We start from the raw sequence: 25,998 nt of genomic DNA, 5'->3' as shown, positions 1-25,998 counted from the left end.
CAACCTGTCTGCCTCCAGGCATTGCAGTTGTCTGCAAGGGATTTCCACACGGCGGGGTTGATGCTGCCAGCCTTCAGTTGGTCCGCCAATTGGCCTGGTGCTGGAAGTAGCTTTACATATTTGGGAGCTGTGAGTACTAAACAGCTGAACAGGGCTACGTAAATTGAATTATTTTACTTGCATATCAAAGTCCAGTGACTATAATCTCTTACTTACCACTTGTGGTGGTGTTGTTTTAGGATGCCACCCAGAGAAGTGCTGTTACTTGCCTCCTGTGTTACAGAAGCCCAACGTGCCTTAATAAGAAGTTGCAAACTCCAACAGAGATTACAAACTCAAACTCATAAGGATATGTATAACACAATAATTTGTTACAGAATTAGAGATAAGAGTTTATGAGTTGAGATAAGTTTATGTTAGTCCATAGTCAGATTTGACGTGAAAGTCTTAGTTTCAATCATTGAGCAGAAGTCAGAAGTCAATTATGGATCAGAAACCAGGACAGGGCAGCCTCTCTTTTAACTTTCAGGTGTTTCTTGAAGACTTTTTGTGTGCTGACAACCCTTTGCAGCTATTTGTTTTTTGTTAGCCAGTTGCTTGAATGGTCAACCGTATTTCATTTATTTATTTTTTTAAATGTTTTGTAGGTTGCACTGTCTTGATATTTTATGATACAGTGGTATAGAAATGCTTTTATAAATAAACAGAGTCAGAGGCAACAATAATGTATCCAACAATGCTCAACTCAAAGTAGAGAATGGAAGAAATCAACAAGTGAGCCAAATCCTGCTGCGAGAACTGTACACTGCAAACACCCCAACAAATCTGAATAAGAGGCCAGATAACAAGTGGTCCATGCAGTTAAATCTCCTGCTTGATTCTTTTTGATGTCATCCACAAAAAAGAGAGAGAAACATTTTTATCATTTATTTTTATTTTTAAAAAGTGTTCATATAGACTTTAAAAAGAAACAAACCAAAAGCTTTACCCAGGCAGAAAAAAGAACCCAAGTTACAAAAATAAACTGCAGACCTATCCGTTTGCCTCTTTCCCAACTAACACCCAATGAGCTCCTCTTATAACTGAAGGCATGAAATGAACATCTTAACAGTCTTTAAACATAATGTAACATTTTGGATATGAATAATTAAGTTCTACTAAGTATGGACTTAAAGGATGTAATTCAGTTTTGCTTTATGTTCATTTAAGAACAATCCACCCAACATTCACTTGTGTAAAATGAGGAAGAAACATAACACCATTTAGGCTGTTCAATGCCATAAACAATTATAGCCAGAAGTGCCTTTCCCTGGAAGCCTTAAATACAGTGTAATATCAATGAAATTGCCATGACAAATTTTCATAGTTAAAAGTCATGAACTGATGATACTGTAGTAATTTGAGGTAGATCTGTTGGATGAGTAGCAGTGTAGCGACTGTTTAAGAGCAGACATGACTCAAATGATAAGACAGAAGAGTTAGTTGGCTGTGAGTTTAACAGTGGTGGAAGAAACAGCCAGGAATATTTCATTTGCAAGAGGCATCAAAATGAATTGGATTTGCATAAGAGCAAACCTTGCACTGTGGTGCATCTCCTCCTTTTCATGGGGCTTGCTCACGAAAGAAATTCACACAATATTGCATCCAGTTTTGGAACAGTCAGCCACAAAACTCAGGGTCTCATTTTCTTCCTCAGCTTATGGCCAAGATTGTGGACTTTAGATAACCTGTATTTTGGAGGCCCAAGAAAGGATTTGTCAAAACAAAAAGAAAAACATGTTATCTGTTCTTTTTCTGGCGTTTTGGCTCCCTGTATTTTTAGACAACTGAATCAAGATGTATACGAGGTGAATTTGTAATTTGTGTGTAAAAATACATATATCTGATCCACTTAACTGAGAATCTAGCTTGTGATGAGTTTGGGGAATACCTATACAGGCTGTCTTCTTAGAAACATATCTGATATGTTACCATTTTATAATTCTGACCCATATGCAAATAAACATGATTGAGGCTATCTAATTGGCAAAATGCAGTAGCTTCTATGCTCAATTTCACTGACCTTAATTCTTATTAATGGGCACTTAGATCTTTTGCACCTCTGTCATTCAGAAGTGGTAACTTCATTTCCGAAAAGTGGCCTATCAATAAAAACATTTTGACCTAAGCAACAAGGAAGTCATTTTATACAGATTGATATAGATTGTTGACAACATAATAAGGCAACTCAGCTTGGCACCAAATACAATTATCTGGGCAGGACTGTTAATCCCAAGATGAATAATGCATTATCAAGTCTTGGGGTATAGGGAGAGGAATGTATTTCAAACAGTGTGTGTGTGCAGTTAATAAGGTTCGCACAACATGGTAAACCAAACTGCAGATTGTAGTTAATGAGGGGAAGAGCATAAGCGTGAGTCCTGGTTCAGACAATACACAAAGCCAAACCTTGGCTTAGGTAGGCACAGCAGTAACAAGCACTAAGGAGGATCAAAAAGTACCTGTGAGCTCCTCTATGGGAGCCCACATGGTTGCATGTTCTTGCTAAGCCAATTTGGCTCACATTGTTGCACAAGCCAGGTCAATAATATTGAAACTGAATGACATTCCCTAAGAACCTGCCCTTTCTTTCCACCGTAATGTACAGAGGTCAGAATCAACATTTTCATTCCCACAATTCCGTATGCGGTTGAATGCACACATACATTCTTGCAGAAGCAGGCTTCTTCACATACTTCAGTGGAATGGGCTGTGAACAGGAAGCCCTTGTGGACAGGGTTGCGGTGCAAGCTACCAGGTCCATAAGGATCTCCTGGATGGGGCCACATGATTACCAAGCTCACTGCTTAGCCCAGGGGTTGTCAACCTGGTCCCTACTGCCCACTAGTGGGCGTTTCAGGATTCTAGGTGGGCGGTAGAGGGTTGTACAGCACAAGCTGAATCCTCCTTCCATTGAGCACTGGTGGGAGGTAAGGAAATTTTACCATCGAGAAAGACGCATTAGTGGGTGGTAGGTATAAAAAGGTTGACTACCTCTTAGCCCAGGCTTCCTCAACCTTGGCCCTCCAGATGTTTTTGGCCTACAACTCCCATGATCCCTAGCTAGCAGGACCAGTGGTCAGGGATAATGGGAATTGTAGTCTCAAAACATCTGGAGGGCTGAGGCTGAGGAATCCTGCCTTAGCCTAAAGGCAACTGACATGAATAAGGTACACTGCTTACTAGCAATGCAATCCTATGTAAATTCCTATTAGGAATGGAAGTAAATTCCAATGAAGAACTTACTCCCAGGTAGGTGTATATCATTAGTATACTGGACTCTTTTATGAAGTGTAAAGAAAACTCAACATATTTAATCTTAAAAAAAAATCACTTAAGCTACAGCAGCCAAATTGACCAGAAATATTCCCCCTTTTATACCAGTGCTTTCAAACATTTAAAGAGTACACAAATATATGCTTTCTGTGGGAAATATCTAATTACAGAATTAGGTTTTCATTTTTACTAGCTTGCGTTTGCTGCAAAGAACACCACTCTGCAAGCGACAGTAAAGAGAATATTAGCATCGGATATTCTTCTGTCGCTGTGGGGTATGGTGTACTGAATTTGGGGAAAAGAGGGGGGATCTTTTAGCTCAGTTTGGGTTAACACCAATAATACTAATGTTACTAATAAAAACCCTCCTAGCTGCACGTGTAGATCACAGATCTTCCCTTACAACCATAAGCACCAGGCCTTCTCTTTGAAGATGCTCACGATGCATTTAAGATATACAATGCCATAAAATCATAAAAATGGAATGCAGAGAATTGCCTTGAGAAACCATTAGCTTTGAAGGAATGTCTAGACAACTGTGTCAACAAATGCAAATAATTTATGTTTCTCCGTTTCTCTCCAATGGGTGGCCCCATGCTGAGTGTACACAAACTTAGAAGAAAAAGGCATGTCATAATCATAGGAGCAGGGAGGGTTGTGGAATCATACAGAAATTCAAGTTAATCTTGACTAGAACTTCAGAAATTGCTTTTCTGTTGTCAGCCCGAAGAGTGTTGCTTGCCCCTGGTTTGTTTTGGCCTGGGATTAGCATATATGCACGTGAATGGTGAGTAGAATCTGCAGAGCACGGCTCTCGTTCTGACTTCATTCAGTTCAGTGGAGCTTACGTGAGAGTAAGAAACACTTGGCGGCTTGTGCCCACTTCCTCTGAGAAGGTGTGAGGATGGAAGCTCCGGTCTCTCATTGTCTGAACTATTCACTCAATAAAGGGGAAAAAAATTCAAATGACCCCAAACTTTAGTGCAACCTCTTACACCAAGCAGCCATATGATTTTGGAATCAATGCTTTTGTCAAATATATTTTAAGGCACTTCAGTAGGTATTTTAAATATATATATGTATATATAAGTATCTATAAAAATAAAATAAATGCCGAAGCAACATTCACATATGCCCATCTTCTGAATTGTCTCTGTGTATGTACAAAATAGTACATATATACATTCATTGGATCTCTTCCACTGTTAAACTTTCACTGGCATCTTAGGCTGCTTTGTTAATTTCAGTGCCTGCAAGCAGTAAAACACAGCATCAGTTTGTTTGCATTGAAAGAAGCAGCAGCAGCAAAGTTAAACAACCCAATGTACTTGAAATAAATTGGTGATAGGTTTCCTACAGCAGGAGGGAGAGATGCTGGTGTCTCTGGCCAACTCTTCCCTGAGTTCCCCCACTATCTTGCTAGTTTTCTTCTCCTCCACCTTATGCAAGAATTCTTTCTTCTGGGATTAGCAAAGATCAAAAAGACTCTAGCTTTTTTCTACAAGTCACCTCATGATGGGCTATAACATACCGTTTCTTCCTTTTCTCTCTCCCTTACACCTGGAGACATAACACTTTCTTATTTCTCAGACACTGACTGGCAGCATACCCTACTCCTCTCTCACTCCTGGCAATTCCTAAAGACAGGGAACTGGAATCACACATCTGATAAAATGCGGACGATGAAGGGTGGTAACTTTTAAGAAGCCATCTGTTGCAGATTTCCTGGGAGAGAAAAAATCCTAGGTTATCCTTTCCTGTTAAGAAAACTTTAGAGTGGCACCATTGCATTTCCTAGAGGAGAAAGATGGCAGAACTGGACATCCAAGGCAGGCCACAGGGTGGCACCGGGCAGAGAAAGTTCCTCCTTGGACACTTAGAAGAGCGTAAGAACTTAAGAAGAGCCTGCTAGAACAACATCTAGTCCAGCATTCTGTTCTCACAGTGGCCATCCAGATGCCCGTGGAAAACCTGCAAGCAGGACCTGAGCACAAGAGCACTCTACCTTCTTGTGGCTTCCAGCAGCTGGTATTCAGAAGCATTACTGCCTATGACCATGGAGTCACGAGCACAGCCATCATGGCTAGTAGCCACTGATAAGCCTTCTCCTCCATGAATCCTTTCCCAAAGTTGGGAGCCCTCACTGCCTCTTATCGGAGTGAATTCCATGGTTTAACTGTGTGTTGCACTGCTTTGCTGCCCCTTTCTTGAAGAAGCCTCTGGCACTGTCAAATGCCTTGCGATAAGACTCCTGTTGGCTTTATAGTAGTGAGATCTGGTACTGTAGTAGTTCTGACAGTACTGAAAGGTCTCAGTAGCTCTCCATATTTGGTTGACCCAGTTTCAGGCCTAATTCCAGTGTTTGTTGGTCTGTTTTCTTTTTTAAAAAAAAATCATATGAGAAATTGCACTCATGTAAATTATGTGCACATATATGTAACGTGAGTGTTGCTGTCAGGTTCCTTCAATGTTAAAACTCATTTACTGGGTGCTGAAAAGTTCCCAACAGCTTGTGAACCATGATATGGGTATTCGTCTTATATTTAAACATCTTTAAAAAACAGCAAGACAGGTTATTGAGAAAGCATTACCAAAACAGATCGAACACAGTCCACAATGCTCTTGTAAAAAGTGAACTATTTGTTTCTTAAATTTGAGAATTAGGGTTAATTGTATTCAATACATTACGAATGAAGACACATATATTTGCAACATTGTTTGGGAAAATGAGATCTTTGGTGTGTGGAGGCTTCTACGGTACTACTTGCCGGAATAGAAACGCCCTCTTGTCGACGAACCTCTAAATATTTAAATTCTACTTCATGAAGAAATCAAATGTTGGTATCATAATTAAGGAAGGATGTCACTGTAGAGCTGAGTACAATGACTGGATAACAGTTTTCCACCAGGAAAGAAATGCCAAAGTGAAGCCAAGGAGTTGATAGAAAATAAACATCAAGGTGAAGTTGACATGTTTACTTTCAAAGCAGGAGACCATTATCCAGGCACAACATCAAAATCTATTGTAATTATTGCTACTGAACCAAGAATGAACTTCCCTGATTTACAAAAATAATAATATTGTCATGTAATTAGAATAATATTCTTGGAAAAATAACCTACAAGACCAGAAGAAGAACAGTGGTATGGAAAAATGACAAATGATCAAAATAAATCTGTCAAGCAACACAGCCTGGTTAATTAAAACTAACAAAAAGAGAGACCTGACTTTGGATGCATCTTGGATGAAAAAGGCAAATGCCCTACTAGATTTGGGGGAAATAAAACCACCCACAACAGGACCTTTTAAGACTTTACTGGGCACACATGCATGAAAGAAAGAAAGAAAGAAAGAAAGAAAGAAAGAAAGAAAGAGTGAGTCACAATTTCCTGTCTTTGGAATTTTTCTAAATGCTTTCCCTTCAATGTTTATGATATCTAGGAAGGAAGAGCAGATACTTTATTGTACAGAGAACCTCACCAAAGCATTGTACAAGGACAAAATGTGGTACGGTGCTTCAGATGCAGTGAGCATCTCTGGGTATGCCTGCAGGTCCTATTTACTGATGTGCTTTTTCCGTGCAAAATGATTGCCAGAAGTCCACACAAAGCACACATTCAGCCCAGCCTAATCTCCTTGCCTGCAGATTGGTATGATCATGGAGTGGCTCTGCCAGCACCTGAACAGCAACGGACACAACAGTTCTCTAATCTTATCTCTCTCTCTCCCTAGATCTATCATAATGAACTGTGCTTCTGGCCACAATTCCTTACCTTTTGTCTAGAAATCATCCAAGACTTTATTGTTGGTACCAACACGCTACCGAGGAGAATCTGAGCCGGGTGATAGATAAGTAAAGGGACTGAGATTAAGGATAGGTGCTCGTAGCCTTCAAATACTATCTTCAGCATTGGTATTCCTGTGGACAGAAAGACAGCTAAATTTAGGACTGCTTTGATTGATGTATTTTCTTTGTCGGGGATCACAGGAAAGCATTATACTTTTTGTAACATTTCACTAAGATTTCAAAAAAGAAAACAGACGAAAAAAGATACTTCAGAAGACACAGATGTAGTAGGAGGCAGAAAAACTAATTTTGCAGTGAAGAAAAGCCCCTTTTCCTTTTGGCAAAAAGGAACGAGACAGAATGCTGGAGAGACTCCAAGAACAAATCTCCCCTCCGTTCGAAAGCGGCATTCTCTCAGCCAGAGGCTGAATGCAAATTTCTAACCTGCTAGAGGCCAACTGTACAAAATATTGGGGGGTGACCTAGATTCCCCCACCCTCTTGCTTTCCTTTATCTCAATGCCAAATTGCTTACCTTCTCCCCCATTTATGATATCCCTCACTGTCGCTGAGCCTACTCTCTTTTTCACAAACAAATATGTTCTCTTTGCAGTGAAAGGGGAACATTTGCACCTTGGAATGGAAAAGGAATCCTTACCGCTTTGCCTAGGACATTTCAGACAACTGGTGCATCAAAAGGAATGACTGATTGTTTACCTAGCAGTGCCTTGAATTGGGGTGGTTGGGTCTATAAGAGGCCTCCAGGTTGCATATTATTGCTATAAAGTATTCCTGGAATGTTAGAAAGTGTGTGTGTGTATAATACAGTTACAGGAATGTTAGAAAGCAAGCAAGCAAGCAAGCAAGCAAGGAAGCAAGCAAGCAAGCAAGCAAGCAAGCAAGCAACAAACAAGCAAGCAAACAAACAAACAAACAAACAAACAAACATTACACAGTTATAACAGCACAATGTCTACTCAAGAGGCAAGTCCCAAAGAGTTGAATAGGGCTTACTCCTGGGTATGTGGGTAAAGGATTGTGGCCCAAAACCCTTTTGGAAATCAAGCCCAATGTAGTGCCATTAAATCCTACAAAGTTTTGAATGAAGAAAAGAAACTACATGAGGATGTGCACGCTTGTTTGATTTTTGGTCTTTTGTCTGAGAAGGGATGCTGGATTCTTTGAACAACATTACAAACAAGGAAACAAAGCCTATTGTAAATCCCAGGCCACTCTTGGATATTTCAGTCCACAGCGTTTGTTAATGTAACTATGGAACAGGAGCAGTGATTCAAACGACAGTGACAGGAGCAGGTGCCACTATAACAAAAATAGCAAAGAACTGCTGAGAAATTTAAATCTTTAAGATGGGCAGCAAAGAACAAAAGGTGCTATGCTTAAAAGGATTTGGTTATCTTTATTTTCATCTGTCCACTCCAGTTTCTTTCATCACTTATAGTACATAAATTCTGATGTAATGGAATACGATAGGAACACCAACATTAGATCTCTTTAGTATAAAGTTGTGCAGCATCTCGGCACACACAAATATATATATTTAAAAACATAGCAAATCCAGCTACTTTTCTAAAATGTTCAAAAAGTTAAGCATAGCTTTTTAAAAAGTGAATTTCAGAAAAATGGTTCACATTGTTACATTAGTCTTCCCATAGATGCACCAGATCCTGTGTTTGATGGCTGCTTTTAGTCTGTTGTTTTTTTAAAGGGGAAACATTTGAAATTATTATTCCAACCTGATTTGTAAGGAATGGAAAACAAGTGTTAACAATTTTACTCCTGCTGTTCATGGACCCGAAGGAAACAAATGAGAACCAAAATTCAGGATCCTGCCAGGAACTTTGCTACTACCCTCCAATCCCTCCACCCATCCTGCCAATTTCTGAAAGTGAAATCAGGAGGGGGATGAAACCAAGACTGTTTCCACACTAGGGCATTGAAACTCTTATCCATTTCCTTGTTCCATGTTCAGTGGGTTTTACTCCCAGGTCAGGAGCATTGCTAGGGAGTGAGCCAGAGGACTTGAAGGCCTTTTGTGCCTTCTCCCATCATTGGAAGTCTCCTGATGCTTTACTATGTAAGTGGAATACCACTTTGTCGGATTGCTTGAAGTGATACAGATAGTGGACCAACCAACCCAGAACCCTGCTGGGCTCTTGCTGGCAAAATGGAGGAGAGCTCTTCCACTCCTCTCCCATGATTTTTCTTAACTACTGAAAACACTGGGAGGGAAATCAAAGGGTCTCCAGGGTGGACTGAGTTCACCACCTTGTTTGGGGGCATGTAAGGGGACTGAGGTGTTGGGTCCTTTGGATACAGCAATTTCTCAGGTTCACACCCAGCATGTACCCAAATCTCCCATGGTTTGGTCCTACCAACAGTGGAAATCTGATATTGGTATGGAAAGGGCTGTGGAAGTTTCTCTGACAATAGGGAGGAGACCTCCAAATACGGGTCTCACTCCCCAAGGATAGGACTTCCTATGTCCATAGGACATTCTCATGGTTAGGAAACACAAAAATGAACTGGAGCAATCTGGTCTCTTGAATGATCAAAGCAATTCAGAACATAGGACCACAAGTCATGAAGCACAAAATTGCTCTAATGGGGAGAGAAAGAAGATGGAAAGAAACAATTTTCCAAGAGTACCTTCCATCCCTTAGTAAATAAGATACAGCTTTCTACTCTTACATTATCATAAGGGATAGCCTGCCTTTCCCTATTTTGCTTCTTTGGCCCACCCCCTCTTCCTGAGGCCATATTTTAATTACCATAACAAGACACTGTTCTGTCTCCTAGGGTCTGAGTACTTATGTACTGAGACACAGTACACAAAGTATTTAAGAACAGCCCTGATAAGTCTTTAGGCCCCTGTCGCTCTATGAAAAAGCAAATTTGCTATATGTGCAGCATCCGAATTCCCCTCCAATATCACAGACTAACCCCAAAGCAAGCAGGGCTACTCTTCAAACTAGTAGTCAACTCAGGCAGGAGGGTCTACCCCTATGGTGGTAGCATGTAACTTCATACTTTCCTTAGTCTCTTGCCTCTTAATGATTGTGAATCTTTTACATTTAAACAACCCCCTCCCTGTACTTCACATTTTCACAGCTACTACTACACACACACACACACACACACACACACACACACAGAGTATTTTTTAAAAACTTGCAGGATAGGAAAGTATTTCCACATAAATTTAAATATGACTCTCTTTCTATCCCGCTATCACTGCAACCACAGAAATGAAGCAAATAAATTTTAATGCTCCAAGGTACTGATTCTGTGTCACCATGGTTGACAGGATCCATGCAAGCTTCAGGAGATGGCATTTGACTTTATGGAAGTGAGCACTCTGCACGCATTTACAATTTTACAGGGACTTTAAGCTGTCATGCTGAAAAATGTTTATAAAACATTAATCAAAAATGCCTTTTTAATACAATGCATTGTCTGAAAGATGTTAGCAGGCACATATTGTAAATGGATTCTTTTTTTCTGACTAAAGTAATTTCTACCAAAAGCATTTCCCCCTCTGCTGTACAAGTACACAGCGAGGATAGATAAAGAGCACTTTCTCAGCACATTACTACCTGATCCAAACACTTGGGAAATCACTAATGTACAGCACGCCATATTTCCATGTCACACATGACACATTTGTCTAAAATTACCCAACAGAGTTTGACATTGCAGCCTATTCCTTCGCTGAGCTTTCAACTGACATCTGCCAAGCAAGAACTTCAAGTAAGAGCTTTTCCCCCCTTTAACAAGGAACCAAGAGTTTTCTTTTATCCTATACCCAGGATGGAAAGGATAAAAAAGTAAGAGCGGGAGCTCAGGTCTCCCACCCCCCATTTTAATATGTTTATTTTATGCTCCTTGAATCTCTGTGCTTTCCTCAGAGTAGCATTTGTCACTTGCTGCTTGGCACTGCTATGATTTGAGAGAACTTCTCTTTGTTACTACCGAAATATTAGTTATCCTTCACACAAGTCACGTATCCCCCCAAATTTGCTAGATGTTGCTCTTTCTTATTCCAGCATTTACATTTCTTTTCCCTATGCAGATCCAAACCAACAATTCATTTTAGAAGTCTCTCACACGTCCAATCATTTATGTACACATGTAAGTACACAGAGATATTTTACTTACAGATTGGGCATTACAGAAAAATATAAGGTGTGTTCATGTAACACGGATGTACTGAGGGAGGAAAATCCTTCTGTACAATAACCTGTGACCCTTACCCCACTTATAAATAATATTGCTGCGGGCACAGAAAAAGAAAGACAACCTATTGAAGAGTGTTCCCCCCCCCCTTTCCTGCACAATCTAGGCTTCATAGCAGTAAAAAGTGTCACTTGTTTATACAGACTTACACATGATTGTAGTGAACCACAAGCCTTTTAGAAAACTGGAACTCCAAACAAAAATTAGAAGTTATTTGGCTGCACTAACCAATTTGTTTCACACACACTTAACACTGGGATCAAACTGAGGAGGAATGAAAAGGAAGAAGTTCAATGTAGTGTCTTCTAAAAAAGCACAAGTCTTTTGCATTCCCTTTCCCTGAAGGGGTAGCCAATGAGATGCTCTCCAGATGTTGCTGGACAACCAGCCTCATCATTCCTGACCACTGGTCATGCTGGCCAATGGGAGTTGTGATCCAAAGTATCTGGCAAGCACCAGATTGGGGAAGGCTAGTCTAAGTGCTATAGAGTGGATCCCACAATGATGGCCACACTAATTACAATGGTTGAGGATAAAAAGCCATGCTGCTCTTTCTGGGTCATGCTACAGCTTAGTTACAGACTGAAGTGTGTCTGTGAAAACACCCTCAGACGAAATAATTTGTCTATGTAATTGACATTTGAGTCTACTTTGCCTTATGATTCATCCCAGGCGGCTAGGCAAAGTTGAACTGTGGGAATGTGCATTTACAGAGGCACTATTAACAATCTCTCTATAATCTGGGGTGTCTCAAAAAGCAACGCAGCAAAGTCCCCTAAGTGTATTTCCATCAATACTAGCCACTAGTGTACATTTATGGGTGACTGCATCAAAACCCATCAATAGATCAGTAAGTATTAATGAGAGAATTTGTTGATGGCTGGAAGGTAGCCATCCATCAATGCGGCATAAACTGCCTTATATGATGATGTTTCATTGAAGTGTTTGTGAGAAATCAGAGTCAACTAGGATTATTTAGGCCACAAACGTCCTGATGGATCTATGCAAAAGGAGGACTTTTGTTTTTCGTAAGCCGTAATATAAATATTTCCTCAGTACAATTAATTTCAAAAATCAATACAGAAAGACACCAACACGAAAACCACCTCTGGAACAGTATGGAGGGGGCGGGGAAGCATGAAACACTTCCATTAAGGATAAAAAAAATACCCCCACCCTAATATTTAATGACAGAATGTAACGGCAATTCTGAAACTCTTTCTTTGGAACTACACATTAGGAGAAAGAAGTATATGAAAACAGGATCAGGCTCCCATGTCCTGATGTCATCACATTGAATTTTTTGCTTTAGCCACTAGTGGCTGATGCAGAGTGAGACTGGGGAAAACGTGCAACATGACAAGGAAACAAACAAGTTTCCTTAAACGTAGAGTGGACAGGGAAAAGACAACATGGGAGAATACTATTGTTGGAAGAAATCCAAGTTTCACCAAAGGTTTGTTTCTGTCCTGAGATAGAACTCTAGTGAAAGACAGAGGCTGAGTATACTGTGAAGAACACGAAGCCTGGGATTCAGAGCGGGGGGGGGGGGGGAATGTCCTTTTGTTTTTTGTTTGCCAGAGAGCACGATTCACCTTTGGCCAACCCTCCAGGGGCTGAATGCCAGTAGCAGATGTGGCTAAAAGTGAGTGCCGCCCACACTCACTCTTGTGTGCACTCACACGTACCCCATACACATGCAGAACAAATCCAAGTGCAAGGCAGAGGACTCATACAGAGTTACACAGCTCTCTGCCTCACATTGTCTGAGCAGATCATCTGAGGAAGAGGGTTTTCACCCCTCCCTGCCCATCAAATGGTAAATCTGATGAGAAAGGAGGAGGGGTTTTAAACTGTCATCAAGGCACTAGGGCTGGACCAAGTTGATTAAAGCAGAGCTGTGTTTACTATTAAGTTTGTTTTCTTTTTGTCACCACCATTAAAATCAGTGGGATTTTGTGAGAGCCAGAAAAAATTGCAAGAGGTGGTGGCGGTGAGGAGGCCGGTGATTACACACCCACCCACCCCTAAATATTTTTTTTCCTACTGGTTGAAAGACAATCACATTTTCCTTCCCCATGGCTTTTTGTATGAAAGAAAATTTCCTTGTTAAGTTTATTTTGTTTTCTTTTTCTGTTAGGGAAGAAATGCTTTTCTGAAAATGAAAGAGTGAAAGAAATAGCTTTTCTTTTTATTTTGCTGATCTTCCTTCTCAAAGTTTTTGCATGAGAAACTTGATAGTATTGTGTGCATAGAAAGACTCTCTATAGGAAGTAATGATTCTGAATCCCAGATTAACTGCAAGGCCTTCATAACACTTGGGGAAAACAAGGGAAAGATGTACATTGTCCTAAGCGTGTTTCTCACTAACAATAGGTTCAGGTCACTGGTTCACAATGTTCACATTGCCACAAAAAGGATGCTCAATATAAAAGGAAAAAGGAAAGAAAAGCAGTAGAAAGAGGGGAAAGTTTAGCACTTCTTGGTGCTGTTTTCTTTTAAAGTAAATGAAAATATGAAAAGGATACAAGTGTTCGATCTATTCCTTGTTTTTTTCCAGTGGGTTTGCACAGCTTGGAAATGATGTTTAATGGATGGTCTGAGCACTCTCTCCAGATGCTAACGATGAAACATTTAATGCCAACATCTGAAGATGCCAGCCTCAGATTCAAAAACACCTACACCTGTCTGACTGTGTTGTAGTAGCAATTAGTTAACAGAGAATTAAAAAATGAATCAAGTCACGACGAGATTGATTTTAAAAGTTGTGTGGGCCATAAAATGGGACAACAGTACATGTGCTATGAGTGGTAGCTTATCGTGGTTTAGTACCACTCAGATGGTGACTGCCTTAGTTAATATTAAGTGACTGCGCACACAGGCAGTGCCCTCATTTCTTACACAAGCACAGCTCTGGCTTCATTGCTAACATCCAAACTTTCCAGCTGTTTGAACCATTATGTTAGCGACTGAAGAACTCAGTTGGTATATATAGAATAAGACAGGAATTCAAATACTATATGGTTAAATGACAGTACACAGAAAATATACATCTTAGAAACAGAGAACTAAAACACCATCGGTTTCCTCCTCATGAAATACAACTCTCACTCCCCAACAAAACTTCTATGGGATTGAGTTATACACCCTTGAAACTTTTATCTCCAGTAATATGTTTATTTCCATAATTTTACACAATTTGAGGTAGCTCAAGAAATAAAATGACATGAAAGGCAAACTTTTACATCAGTTACGCAGAAAATAAAAGTTCATCCCAACTTCTTATCAATTGATTATATATCTTATGTTACAAATATCATAAATGTTCCAAATGGGTTTTACATTGTTATTTAATTTGAATGCTTAGAATCCTTCCTGCTTGGCAACACAATATAGATAAAAATCAGAACGTATCAGGCATTTTCTTTTTTTTAATGAGTTAAGGTTTTAGATCATATGTGAGACTTTAGGGAAAGATGCATTCACATATATGTCACCGGACAACAAACAAGCTCAAAAAATAATAAATGAATGTTGGTGAATCAATCAGCCTTGGTTGGGGTTTTTTTTTGGGGGGGGAGGGGGATCCTTACTCCAGTTGCAATTCAGAACAGAAGCCATTTGCTGTGGTATAGCTCTGCAGTCATCCTATATACATCACCGGAATTTCAGAGTTGTTGGCATCCATCTGTCTTGGGAGACAATGGAGGAGTGCGCCTTTGGAAGTGAAGTCAATCTGTTGAGAGAATTACAGTGCCTGCTGTGGTTGTAGAGACTGATATCGGAGACACGTTTTGTTGCAGCTGGGCCAGATGAAGGCATCTGGTTGTGCTGCTGCAGATGCACCATGGCGTTTCTTCTCTCTGCACTCCTCCCAGCAGTCATTCCTCCTCTGGTCATTGCTGTGGATACACAACTTGACTGTTTGTCTCCAGGCACTGCAATTGTCTGCAAAGGATTCCCACATGGCAGGGTTGATGTTGCAGCCTTCATGTCTTGTTTGCAGACATCTTTGTAACACAGAGTTGGTCTGCAAATGGGACTGGTGCCTGAAGCCACTTCCTTGTAGAGCACATCCTTGGGGATCCTTCCATCTTGCGTTCTGTGGACATGTCCAAGCCAGTGTAGATGCCACTGAGACAGGTGTACAAAAATGTGGGAATGTGGGCTTGGAAGAGCATATCTTTCTTTGAGTCTCTGTCCTGCCATGCCATACCCCAAATCTTCCTGATACAGCACATGTGAAAGGCATTGCTCCTGGCGGTTTTAAGTTGCCCATGATTCACTTCCTTAAAGTGGTGTACTCAACACACAAGCCTTGTCTGCCTTGCCGGTATGTTTGCCCAGCTCAGTGTTAATGGAGAAGTTGCTGGTTATGGTAGAACCCAGGCAGACAAAATTGTCTACCACCTCAAGGATGTGGTCACCAATGCTGATGGGAAGAGTGCTGGCAACATCCAGACACTGGATGTTGGTTTTCATCAGGCTTATGGTAAGGCTGAACTCCCTGCAGGCTTGGCCAAAATGGTTGATGAGACTCTGTAGAGTTTCCTCAGAGTACACTACCAAGTACTGGTGAAGGTGCTCTTTAATGAACTTGGGTTCCAAGTACTTGAACAGAAACAACACTCAGAATTGGTGAAAAAGGAAAGTGGTGTCCGTTGAAAAGAAGCGTGTGTGTGCGTGTTTAGGTCCACCTGCAGTGCAGTGGGATGGCTTCCCACCTGATCCGCCTGCACTACACAGAAATGATGCTTTCAAACATCTTCAACATTTTAAAGCCTGTGTGTAGGAGACATCTGTAGCCCACACCAGTTTGGGATAAAGGAATGTTGAATCATGAGCAAACTGGGATTTCCTCGTGGGTGACCTGTCAATAATCTGCTAGGTATAATGCCATTTTTTAAAGTAGATAAATTAACTTTAACTGCACTTTGGGTGAGAGAGACAGTAATATGGTCTCCTGTGTCATTATCGTTTTACATCTGGATATGAGATTTTAAAGAAGAGGCATGAACTTGCTGCTGTCATTGAAAAGCTGCAATCTGGTTTTTAGTGTCTGATCCAATTAAATGTATATCTGGGAAGACACACAACCAAATAAATAATTGGAGAGGTGCAATTCTGAAATGACAATTGTTATTCATTGATCCCCCTTTTGCAAGTTGAGATTGAGAGATGTAAACTTCAAGTGAATGTGATCTCCTGGGTGAGATTCTTCAGTTCAAACACAGTAAACAACTGTTGTTCTCTGATGCACATTTTAGTATTGCTGCAGGCAAGCTTTCTAAATATTAATTCAAAATCTACTACAAGCAGACTGCAGAGATGAATTGAGAACATCAGGGAGGCACTCTGGTGATGGCGTTCCTGCCCACGTCAAAGGTTTAATCCAGAGAGCCTACATTCCAGGTCAAATAAATAACAGATTCCGCCAATTAGGAGGTATCATCCCATATGTTCATAGGTGGGGGGAGGCAATTAATTAATGTGTCCAATATCACACAGTTTACTCACATAAAGTCAGTCTCCCATATAACCATTTCTCTTTACTATTTACTCTTAAATTTTCCCTCACTTAATTTGCTGCTTATAGCTGTATACTGTTGTAGCACCTATAACAGTGATTAATCCAGCAAGCTAAGAAATACTAGTTTGCGAAGACAAGCTTTACTCCTGGAGTAAAGCTGCACCCCAGTTATCCTTTGGAAGACTGCAAGGGATCTGGGGGGGGCATCCCAATCTAATCACCCATTGCTTCAGTGATACCCCTAAAACTACTGCCCAGAGCAACAAGCTTGGATTGATTGTGCACACAGACCAGCCAGCATCTAGCTGGAATGCATCTAACCGGAATGACGAGCTAACTTTTCTTCCCTCTTTGCACTAGGCAAGGAGCAAGTAAAGTGAGGACAGCAATAAAAAGATGTGTGACCCTGACTAGTGTTAGCATAAGCACAGAACAACACGGTGCTGAGAAAGTTGACAAGTTGGAACAACAGTGATTTCACACTTGGAGAGGTAGGGAGACCTCTTTGATACCCATTCTAGGTTTCTGTAAAAGAATGGGTTATTCACCATGCCTATCCTCAAATTAGGCCATGATTTAATAAAGATAAAATTGCAAGTGTTTCACAGACTACAACAACCAACTCCATTTAATCTGTGCGAAGTAATATAATCTTATTGTCTATTCATATAAGGAAGTTCCTTCAATCCATGCTAGGAGAAAAACCTCTTCGCAATTCTTCAGACACATTAGGCTGTTCTATTAGCCAAATCAGAAAGCTCAGGCAAAGCTCATAACATGATACTTATTGATATTTTGCTGATCATATATATTCAACATGAGAACCATGATTATTCCTGGTATTAAAACTAAAATGTTTGGGTACAATCCAGCATTAGTTAAACACTTGCAAGTCTCACCTATTTCAATTATTTTTAAAAAGCTAAATACACGAATAACCATGTAACCATGCCATTATTTCTAGTATTTATACACTGCAGGTCTGAACACTATAATGAATGGTAGCTTTAAAATGGGTTTCCATCCTCTGAATTTCTGGGTAATCTGCTGTACTCATTGTGAACTGGCAACTTGTAGCAGGCACTTTCATCTCTATAGTAAAAGCAAATTAACTTCTCCAAAGCGCTGGGGCTGCACATCAACTGCAGGCAACAAAGCCTGCAGTATTGTTCTAGATGAACCATCCTGATAGTTGTGGTACTTCCTCTAGGCCTCCCTTCTCCCGCAGAATTAACCCCAGGGAATGACATCATGTCAGGGTTTCCAGATGGATTATGTGAAGCCATAGCTCAATGTCATTTTCAATAGCCAAGCTTATAATTAAAGGTCAAATAGTCACTTCATCTGCAATCAATCAATAGAAGAAGTACTAATACTAAGCACTAATCAATCAATGGCAAATACACTAATAAAAGCCATGCATCAAATGTCTTGTGTTTCATGTGCTTGCATGTACTAGGCATGCATGTTCCAAAGAAGCAGGGAGAGAAAAAACAAAATGAGAGCAAATATGCCTGAGGGAATTCTCAGGTGGCACATTTATCTTCACTAGTGAGATTTTATATCCCTAATTATCTAGTTAAACAAAATACAAATAAAAGTGATGTCACGGCAGAAATTATGCATTCTTGTTAAAAAGAATGAGCGGAGTTCAGTTTCTATCAAAGCTGATGTTATTAGATGAAATATACCAAGGAGCAATGTAAGAGGACTGTATGTTTTTTCATGTGTGCGTGTGTTTTGATCCATACAAATTCAACCTATGCACCCTGTGCCTTGAGGAAATGCAGGTACATCAACTGTTCTGTCTACAGAAGGAAACCCAACATATGGGAGGGAACTGTGCTTGTCTCAGTGTTGAGTGAGAGCTTCTTCATGGATCCAAGCAGAGGAAGTGGCAGATGGCCTCCTGAGCATGCCGCATGTGGGAATTAGTTGGTTTCATAATACGGTGTGGGAGAAATGCCTTACAAGAGTCTTCTCATGCTTCTCTTATTACCACTTCTAAGGCTTCAAAGCTGTCATCTTTCCTCCTCCTCTGCTGGTGCTATGCTGCACTCCCCAGGGAATGGACGCAAGGCACCCTGTGGAGGCTTCACATGCCAGAATGTGAAAAATCAGTTTAAGCTCCAAGTGAAATGGCTTTTGTTGCAGGAGGCCCCTAAGTGCTCTTGTTTGCTTAGTGGTGCTGGAGTTTTGAAGGCAGATAAAAACATCCTCACAGCGGACTTAAAAGAAGGCCCTGAAGTTCACTGGTGCCCTTAAATATTCAAACACAAGTGTTAAAAACAGAATCTTGCTTCTCTCCTAAATCTGTTCAGGTAAATTACAGTGGAACACCACAACAGACAAGTTGTCATTCGTTATGAAGTCGGCAGCAAAAGTCTTGTTGGTTTCCTGGGTAGAAAGATCTGGCCTTTGGAACAGATGATAGTAGATTAACTTAATTACTATCCCAGAACAATGTGACTTTAGACAAAGCATCACTCCCATGTTGTCAGGGGCCTCAATCCAGAGATTCCATTTATACTCCCCCCCCCCCGAACTACAGCATCTTGTCCCATTGCGTCCACTGAAACCTCAGAAAACACACCACAAACAAATCTGCTCTAAAAAGCTGGCAGATTAAACATGCTTTCACAATTATCCCAAAGCTTCCTGACTAGGACCTCTGGTAAATTCTATGACAAAAAATTAAATATAGAGAATTTTAGATCAGAGTACAGTACTTAGGAAATTTGTAACACAGCAATCTACCTTTTTCAGATCAACAATAAACCCCAGCTGGCAACCAAGGGACCCACTTTTATTTCTTAGCCACCAGAATCCATCTTTCTTCTTCTCTTCTCTTTCCTCATTCTTTCTCCTATTACTTTCTTCTATTTTCACTTCTCTTTTAAAAATGTAATTAAACAAGGAAATTTGTAGAGAAGCTGCTGGTGCAATCCATCTTATGTCAGTAACTGCATGCTTATTCAGGAGCTCTCTGCCCATAATGGCGTCTAAAGACAATGGCAGACATTCACCTCTTCTGTCTCTTACTCTGCAATAGAGGTTTTAGCTAGCATAACCACTTGATCAGCTGATACTTCCAGTGAGGTAAAAACTCAAATCACTTAGCTGGTGCAAGACTTTTGCTGTTCATGGACAAGATCTCTTAAAAATAAAACTTATATATTTTCTATAGTATCTGCACCCAAGACAGCATACAGGGATCCTGGGCACAAGTTTAAAAATCTGCAACAGAGGGGGCGGGATTCAAAATTAAAACCAAAATAACTTAAAGGATACTTCAACATTATTAAAAGTCCATCCAACAACAACAACAACACCTTTTCAGACCCTGTCTCAAAAGGGGAAGAAATGAGGCTGTTGGGTCTTCCCAGGAAGGCCATTCAGACATACTGGCATCACCACTGAAAAGGCTTGTTCTTTGCATCTGCCCTCCTTCTGGCAACTCCTGCATCTGAACTGGTGCCAAATGTATTGCTTTCCTTTCCTTTGGATCACATCAGTGAGGCCGAAAAGGGGTTGGTGTCCTTGTCGTCTGGGCAGCCCAGGACCTCCTTACATGATGGCCAGGCTTGCGCCCTGGGGGTGTCACTTTAGAGCTGCTAACGCAGTTTGACTTCACTCCTGGAGGTGCACTCATCTCTCAAGACAAGACGGATGCCAACAACAACAACTGCTTTATCATTATTGCTACAAAGCATACTAATTGCTTTTGCTTTGGAAAGTGGAAACTCACAAGTGTTCCTCCGTGGTCTCTCTTGAATAGAAAATCTGGTGCTTGTTATAAATGTTCACCCCTTTTCATAGCTTTTCGATACAGACCCCTTTGTCTTGCTGATAGTTCTCTACCCTTCCTTCTTTATAAGTTCATTTGGAAATTATTTAGGCCCTAACAACTACCTAATGTAGATACTAAAACACAATCAATTTCTCTTTTTCTACTTGATATAGGGCTCCCTATACACGCAGTGTCCAAGAACAGAGTATATGATGATGATCATGATAATGGCCACCCATATTATCCACCACTTCTTTTTTCTTCTTCAAGTGATGCATCCATATGATTCACAGAAAGCAGAAGTGGTTTTTTAGAATGCCACTTTCCACGTCTACCACTGGATGTCTTAACACCGAGGAGTTTGCTGTGAATTTAACATAGGACTTACTGTGGGTTAGGAAACAACAGTGAGAGAGATTGCAAAGTGGCTAGCAATGGTTCCATTTCAAAACCAACTGATTTAATTAATGCAATACATTGGAGTTGTGTGCCAGCAAGGCCAGAAAGGTGGATAGATATTTGAGGATCTTTCCTATATCAGCACATGTAGCCAACAGATGAGTCTTATGGAACAAATACACCATCCCAAAAAGGTCCACATTGAGTGATCTTGACATGTAGGTCTGAAAGAAACTGAAGCCCTCATTGACGCCAACATAAGAATAAATTGGGTGCATTTGCAAATATTTTCCCTAGGGTTACCACTCTCTATTTAAATTGCTCGGTAAACTTTTCGTCAGCTTCCCGGAACACTGACTTGTGGTTATATTTGGAGAAAATGCCAAATATTAATTACCGTATAATGAGGTGTTCTTTCCAATTGAAAAGGGCTGATAGACAGTGGTGTACTTCTAAGTGCCATGTTTTTGCATATGGAATCTCCAAGGGCGCTTCCAATGGCAATTTTAAAAAGTTCATTTCCAAAAATGTTTTTAGTTACCCAGCCCAAAGATATATTAGGCCCCAGCTTATATGGCATATTTCTCTATTTTACATCACCATCATTTTTAGCTGCAATGGGTTAGATTGCACATGCATTTTGAAGAAAGCCCTACTGGGACTTACTTTGAAGAAAACACTCAATAGGTTTGAGCGCTCATTGTACCTTTCTTGTTTTGGATATTGCAACATTGGTCTGCAACTGATAGTGGTAGAGTTATTCCAAAGCACAATAATAGAAGCTCTGCTAGAATATATGCTACACATCAGTAAAGGGATCACCAAGATGGCACCAATGTGGTTAATGAGCAGAGTCAAGCAAGCTACTTGAAGAAAGAAGGCTTCCTTCAGGAAATAGAAGCATTGATGGAATGAGGGGCACCAGAAGGAACACAAACACCAGCAAAGCAATGCAAGCAGACATGTGCCCCCCAAATCTGCCACAGAGGGTTGAAGACCTTGTGAAGCAGATTATGACAAATATCTGTAAACTTTATATTAAAAATTCTTATTTTGATCTTCGCTAATCACCATAAATCACAGGAAAGAAATGCAATGTTCAGCAGTGTCTTCCCACTCAAAGTACAACTATATTTTAATCAAATTTATTCTACATATCTACCATAACAAATGTTATTGCAAGGGAATTTTGAGTGACTAGTAAGTCAATGATCTTTGAATACTGAATTGTAATGAATAAACACATAGTCCAGAGACTGCTTAGGATAAATACACTGATATTTGATAAAACACTGCTGTCTTTATTTATGTTTCTTTATATTGTAAATGCTTTGTGCATTACAGTTTTGAGCTATAATAATTTTGCTGTTTGACTGTGTTGTAATAACTCAGAACATAATCTGAAATGAACCACAAACTTTATCAATATTAGATTAGAGAAAGAGAACATCAAAAACAAAGAAAAAAAATCACATCACTTTATCTAAAGAAGGAACAGATTAATGGCACTGCAATACAATTACTAAATTCCCAGAGGAGAAGACTATGTTGTCTTCCTCTTAGGAAACATTTACTTGCCCATTCCAAAAGTGTTCTCATGAATGTACTAATATTAATGCTAGGCTTTTATACTACATCTTGTCATATTGCTGAACTGATAACAGAATATCAGAAAACCACTTTCATAACAATGTGAAGTATAAGGAGCAGTGTGATTAGACTGAAAAGTTGAACTCAACCTCTAGTAAAGACTTACCCAAAGTCAGAGATTTGTGTGTAGAGCAGAAGATAATAGCCACTGTATCTGCTGGTGTGAAACCAGAATTCTTCCTAGAAAAAATGTAAGGCACTTTAAAAGTCTCTTCTACCAAACGTCTGCTCACTTTCCATACCCTATAAGTGTGTTTTTAATCTCTTTGCATTAGGTTTCATAAAATATAGTTCTAGCTACATACGCTCAGCAGCTTTTGATTTTTGCATTAAATGGAATAGTTTCTCTGTTGTTGCAAATTCTTGTCTGCATATATTCTTATCTGGAAAATGAGCAGGTTCAGGAGTGTCAACCTGGCTCAACGAACAAAATCTGTGGGTGCCTGGCCACTTCATGGGGACTTTTGTGGGTGCTCGGGCACCCAGGGAGTTGGCACCTATGAAAGGATTCCAATTGGTTCTCATGGGACATATGTTTATCCCAGCCCAGAGTACTTTTCCACAAATGTAAAGCACCACATTACAGCTAATTTTCACCTTTCCAAAAACTGGGCACCAGTACTCTTAAAACACAGTTTTAAATAGTCTATTAGGGTGAAGCCTAAAATACTGGCATACTTTCCTTGCGGCCTTACTGAAACATTATCTGTGTGTTTGCACACAGCGTTAAATCACGGTTTAGTGTTACAAGGACAAGATGCAGTGGCACTTGGGTTTATGCTACCCACTCCACTTCCAGTAATATCACAAGGAATTGGAAGGCTTTTCTTTCCATTCTGGAGTAACAGCAGCTTGTTGTGAGGTCTGAACCTAGGCACATGGCTTAGGGTAAGGAATGGCTGCTCATATGCAACAGGAAAATCATTATTAATTTAAATATCAAAGTATTTTAAATAAAATTCAGTCTGCATTTCTAGGAGCGTGTGTGTAGAAGGAGGGAAAACCGCAAGTGCCTGAACCACCTGTCCAAACCCCGACCCAGATCTTGCCCATCTACTTCAGCATCCTCTTCTCATAATGGCCAACTATATGTATGTGGAAAGCTGTATCTTTTCCCCTTTTAAACAGAAACAAAAACAACTTACGATTTGCATCCCAATGGGAAGGAAATAAACCACCCCAGCTCTAAGAAAGGCATAGATTACTTACTACTTTAGGGGCGTGTTAGGCGATTGAGGAAGGTGCTGAATTCAGCACCTTTTTGGCTCTGATAAAATTAGCACATCACAGATGAGTGTAAAACCAGGAAGTAGGCTCTGTTTTACATTAAATTTGTCCACCATCCACTGGGGATCATTATGAAAAAATATGGTCTGTATACAGAAGATAAATTAAAGGTGCCTAATAACTGCCTCCTGGAGGCCAATCAACCACGCTGATTGTGCAGGAGATTTTCCCAGGCACTTTAAAAATTAATTGCATCACAGAAATCTTGGTAATAAAAGCCAGGTTGCATCGCAGAGCACTATGCTAATAGGGCTAGATCAGGCCTATGTTAACAAGCAAAGCACAGGGACAGAAGGGATTCCCTCTGTGACTGCAGAGACGTAGCTCTTGGACCTTATTCAATTAGTGGCTATTAAGTAAAAAGAGAGTGTGTGAATACGTATTAGAGTAGTAATTATTCCAAACTGCAAGTGTCCAGGAAAGCCCAACACACCAATTTACCCCCTCCTCCTGAATTGTTTAATTAACTACTCCCCAGTTAGGCATTTTCTTCACTACAGCTGCCTCCTCCACTCACCGTGCAGTTAATTGGAGCTGCAGCCAGCCAGAGACCCTCTGCTGATATTTACAGTTATTTTCCCAACAGCTGCAAAGGGCTTGTTCTAAGAGATACTGGGAATGTATTATAATGCTTGTTTTCTATTTTCTATTGAGTCAGATTGTATAATAGCAAGGTGGGGTATAAATGTTCAGACAAACAGTAACTGGAGTAGATTATCTGTCCATCCTTTGATTTCTCGGGTGCATAAGACTTTCCACACACCTGGTACAAACTTTTGAGTTTCTGACAGAAAGGACAATACTCCCCTGTTTTGCACCCAACTTTTCTTTTTTGCCATAGAGATAACCTTTACTGCTGTAACATACCTTGTAGAGAAGAAGAAAGTTAACAGCATGAATCCCAGCTGAACTGAAAATACTGAAAGACAAATTAGTTTGATAAATGTTAAGTGCAACATGAAAAGACCCACACAAATGCACATTTTAGATATACACCCATCTCTTCATATAAAAAATGCATATATTTTACTATTAAGAATGAGAAAATATATGCCTGCTATTCTGCTACAAGTACAAAAGTCAGATATGTACCTGCAGAACTAAACACTGTCATAATACCTTACAAAATTATCCTATTCCCCCTGTGCAAAGAATTTATATCATAGTAGGAAAAAGTAATGAAGTGCTTCGAAATGGCTCTCATACTCTGAATAAATGATCAAGAAGGCTGGTGGCTTGTTGGTTTTCAGTATGAGACTCACGTAACAGGTCAAGTTGGTTTCTTTGAGTGGGTGAACTTTTATTAATTGGAGGAATTTGATAAATTTTTTTTTTTTGACAAAAGAAATTGCTTCATATTAAATACAAAGAAGCTAAGAAATTAAAAGCCAAGAAAAGTTATGACAATTAAAAGATGAGGATATTGAAAGGAATAGTAGGAAGAACATATACATGCATATTTGTGTGTGTGTGTGTGTGTGTGTGCAAATGACTGCAGTATTTCTTATTAATTATACATAAAGTATTTATGAATTTAAAAGTGTTAATACAGAAGTCTTCATGTGTTAGCCGCTTGCAGAGTCAACACAGATACAAAGGAGCCATGGAGCTACAGGACAACATGTCTAGCCCAATCTCAAGTTCTTCCTGACCCTTCCTACATTGAGGATAACTTCTGAAGCGAAGGGTGTGTGGGATGTGCACGCTTTCTATGAGTCTATTTCTTCCAGGATGAATAAGGACTAGAAATTTTGTAGCTTCACCAGACCGTCTCACATGGCTGCTTGCCCTTCCTTGCCACCATCTTCCACTTTTGGGTTGCATTAATGGTTTCCCCACATTCTGATCTCTATTTAGTAAAACGGGAACTTTTTTTTAACCAACTAAGTTACAGGCAGTCCTCAGCAGAATACTTTTATTTTCTGAGCTAATTTTAATCTTTAAAAGGGTAATCCCAAGGCATGTTATTTATCATCAAATATATGG

The 25,998-nt window shown here is 40.0% G+C and overlaps 1 protein-coding gene across 5 annotated transcripts in view; it reads right to left on the bottom strand.

Moving 5' to 3' along the window:
- Positions 1-916: 916 nt before the first annotated feature.
- Positions 917-25,998, bottom strand: part of SLC10A7 (solute carrier family 10 member 7) — a 125,127-nt gene continuing 100,045 nt past the window's right edge. For 3 of the 5 annotated variants that reach the window (XM_083755896.1, XM_083755897.1, XM_083755895.1), the window contains 4 exons: positions 24,880-24,931; positions 22,832-22,905; positions 7,090-7,235; positions 917-4,565 (listed from right to left, as the gene is read on the bottom strand). In XM_083755896.1, coding sequence (XP_083612022.1) covers positions 4,521-4,565; positions 7,090-7,235; positions 22,832-22,905; positions 24,880-24,931 — 317 coding nt within the window. In that variant the 3' untranslated portion in view covers positions 917-4,520. Of the gene's footprint in view, positions 4,566-4,846; positions 5,041-7,089; positions 7,236-22,831; positions 22,906-24,879; positions 24,932-25,998 lie in introns of all 5 variants that reach the window. The other 2 variants (XM_083755892.1, XM_083755894.1) reach the window with 1 other exon arrangement.

This window comes from Podarcis gaigeae (genome assembly GCF_964106915.1).
Source record: "Podarcis gaigeae genome assembly, chromosome: 9".
NCBI classification, from domain to species: Eukaryota; Metazoa; Chordata; class Lepidosauria; order Squamata; family Lacertidae; genus Podarcis; species Podarcis gaigeae.
The sequence above is the reverse complement of the archived record's forward strand: the minus strand, read 5'-3'. Positions and strand labels throughout refer to the sequence as shown.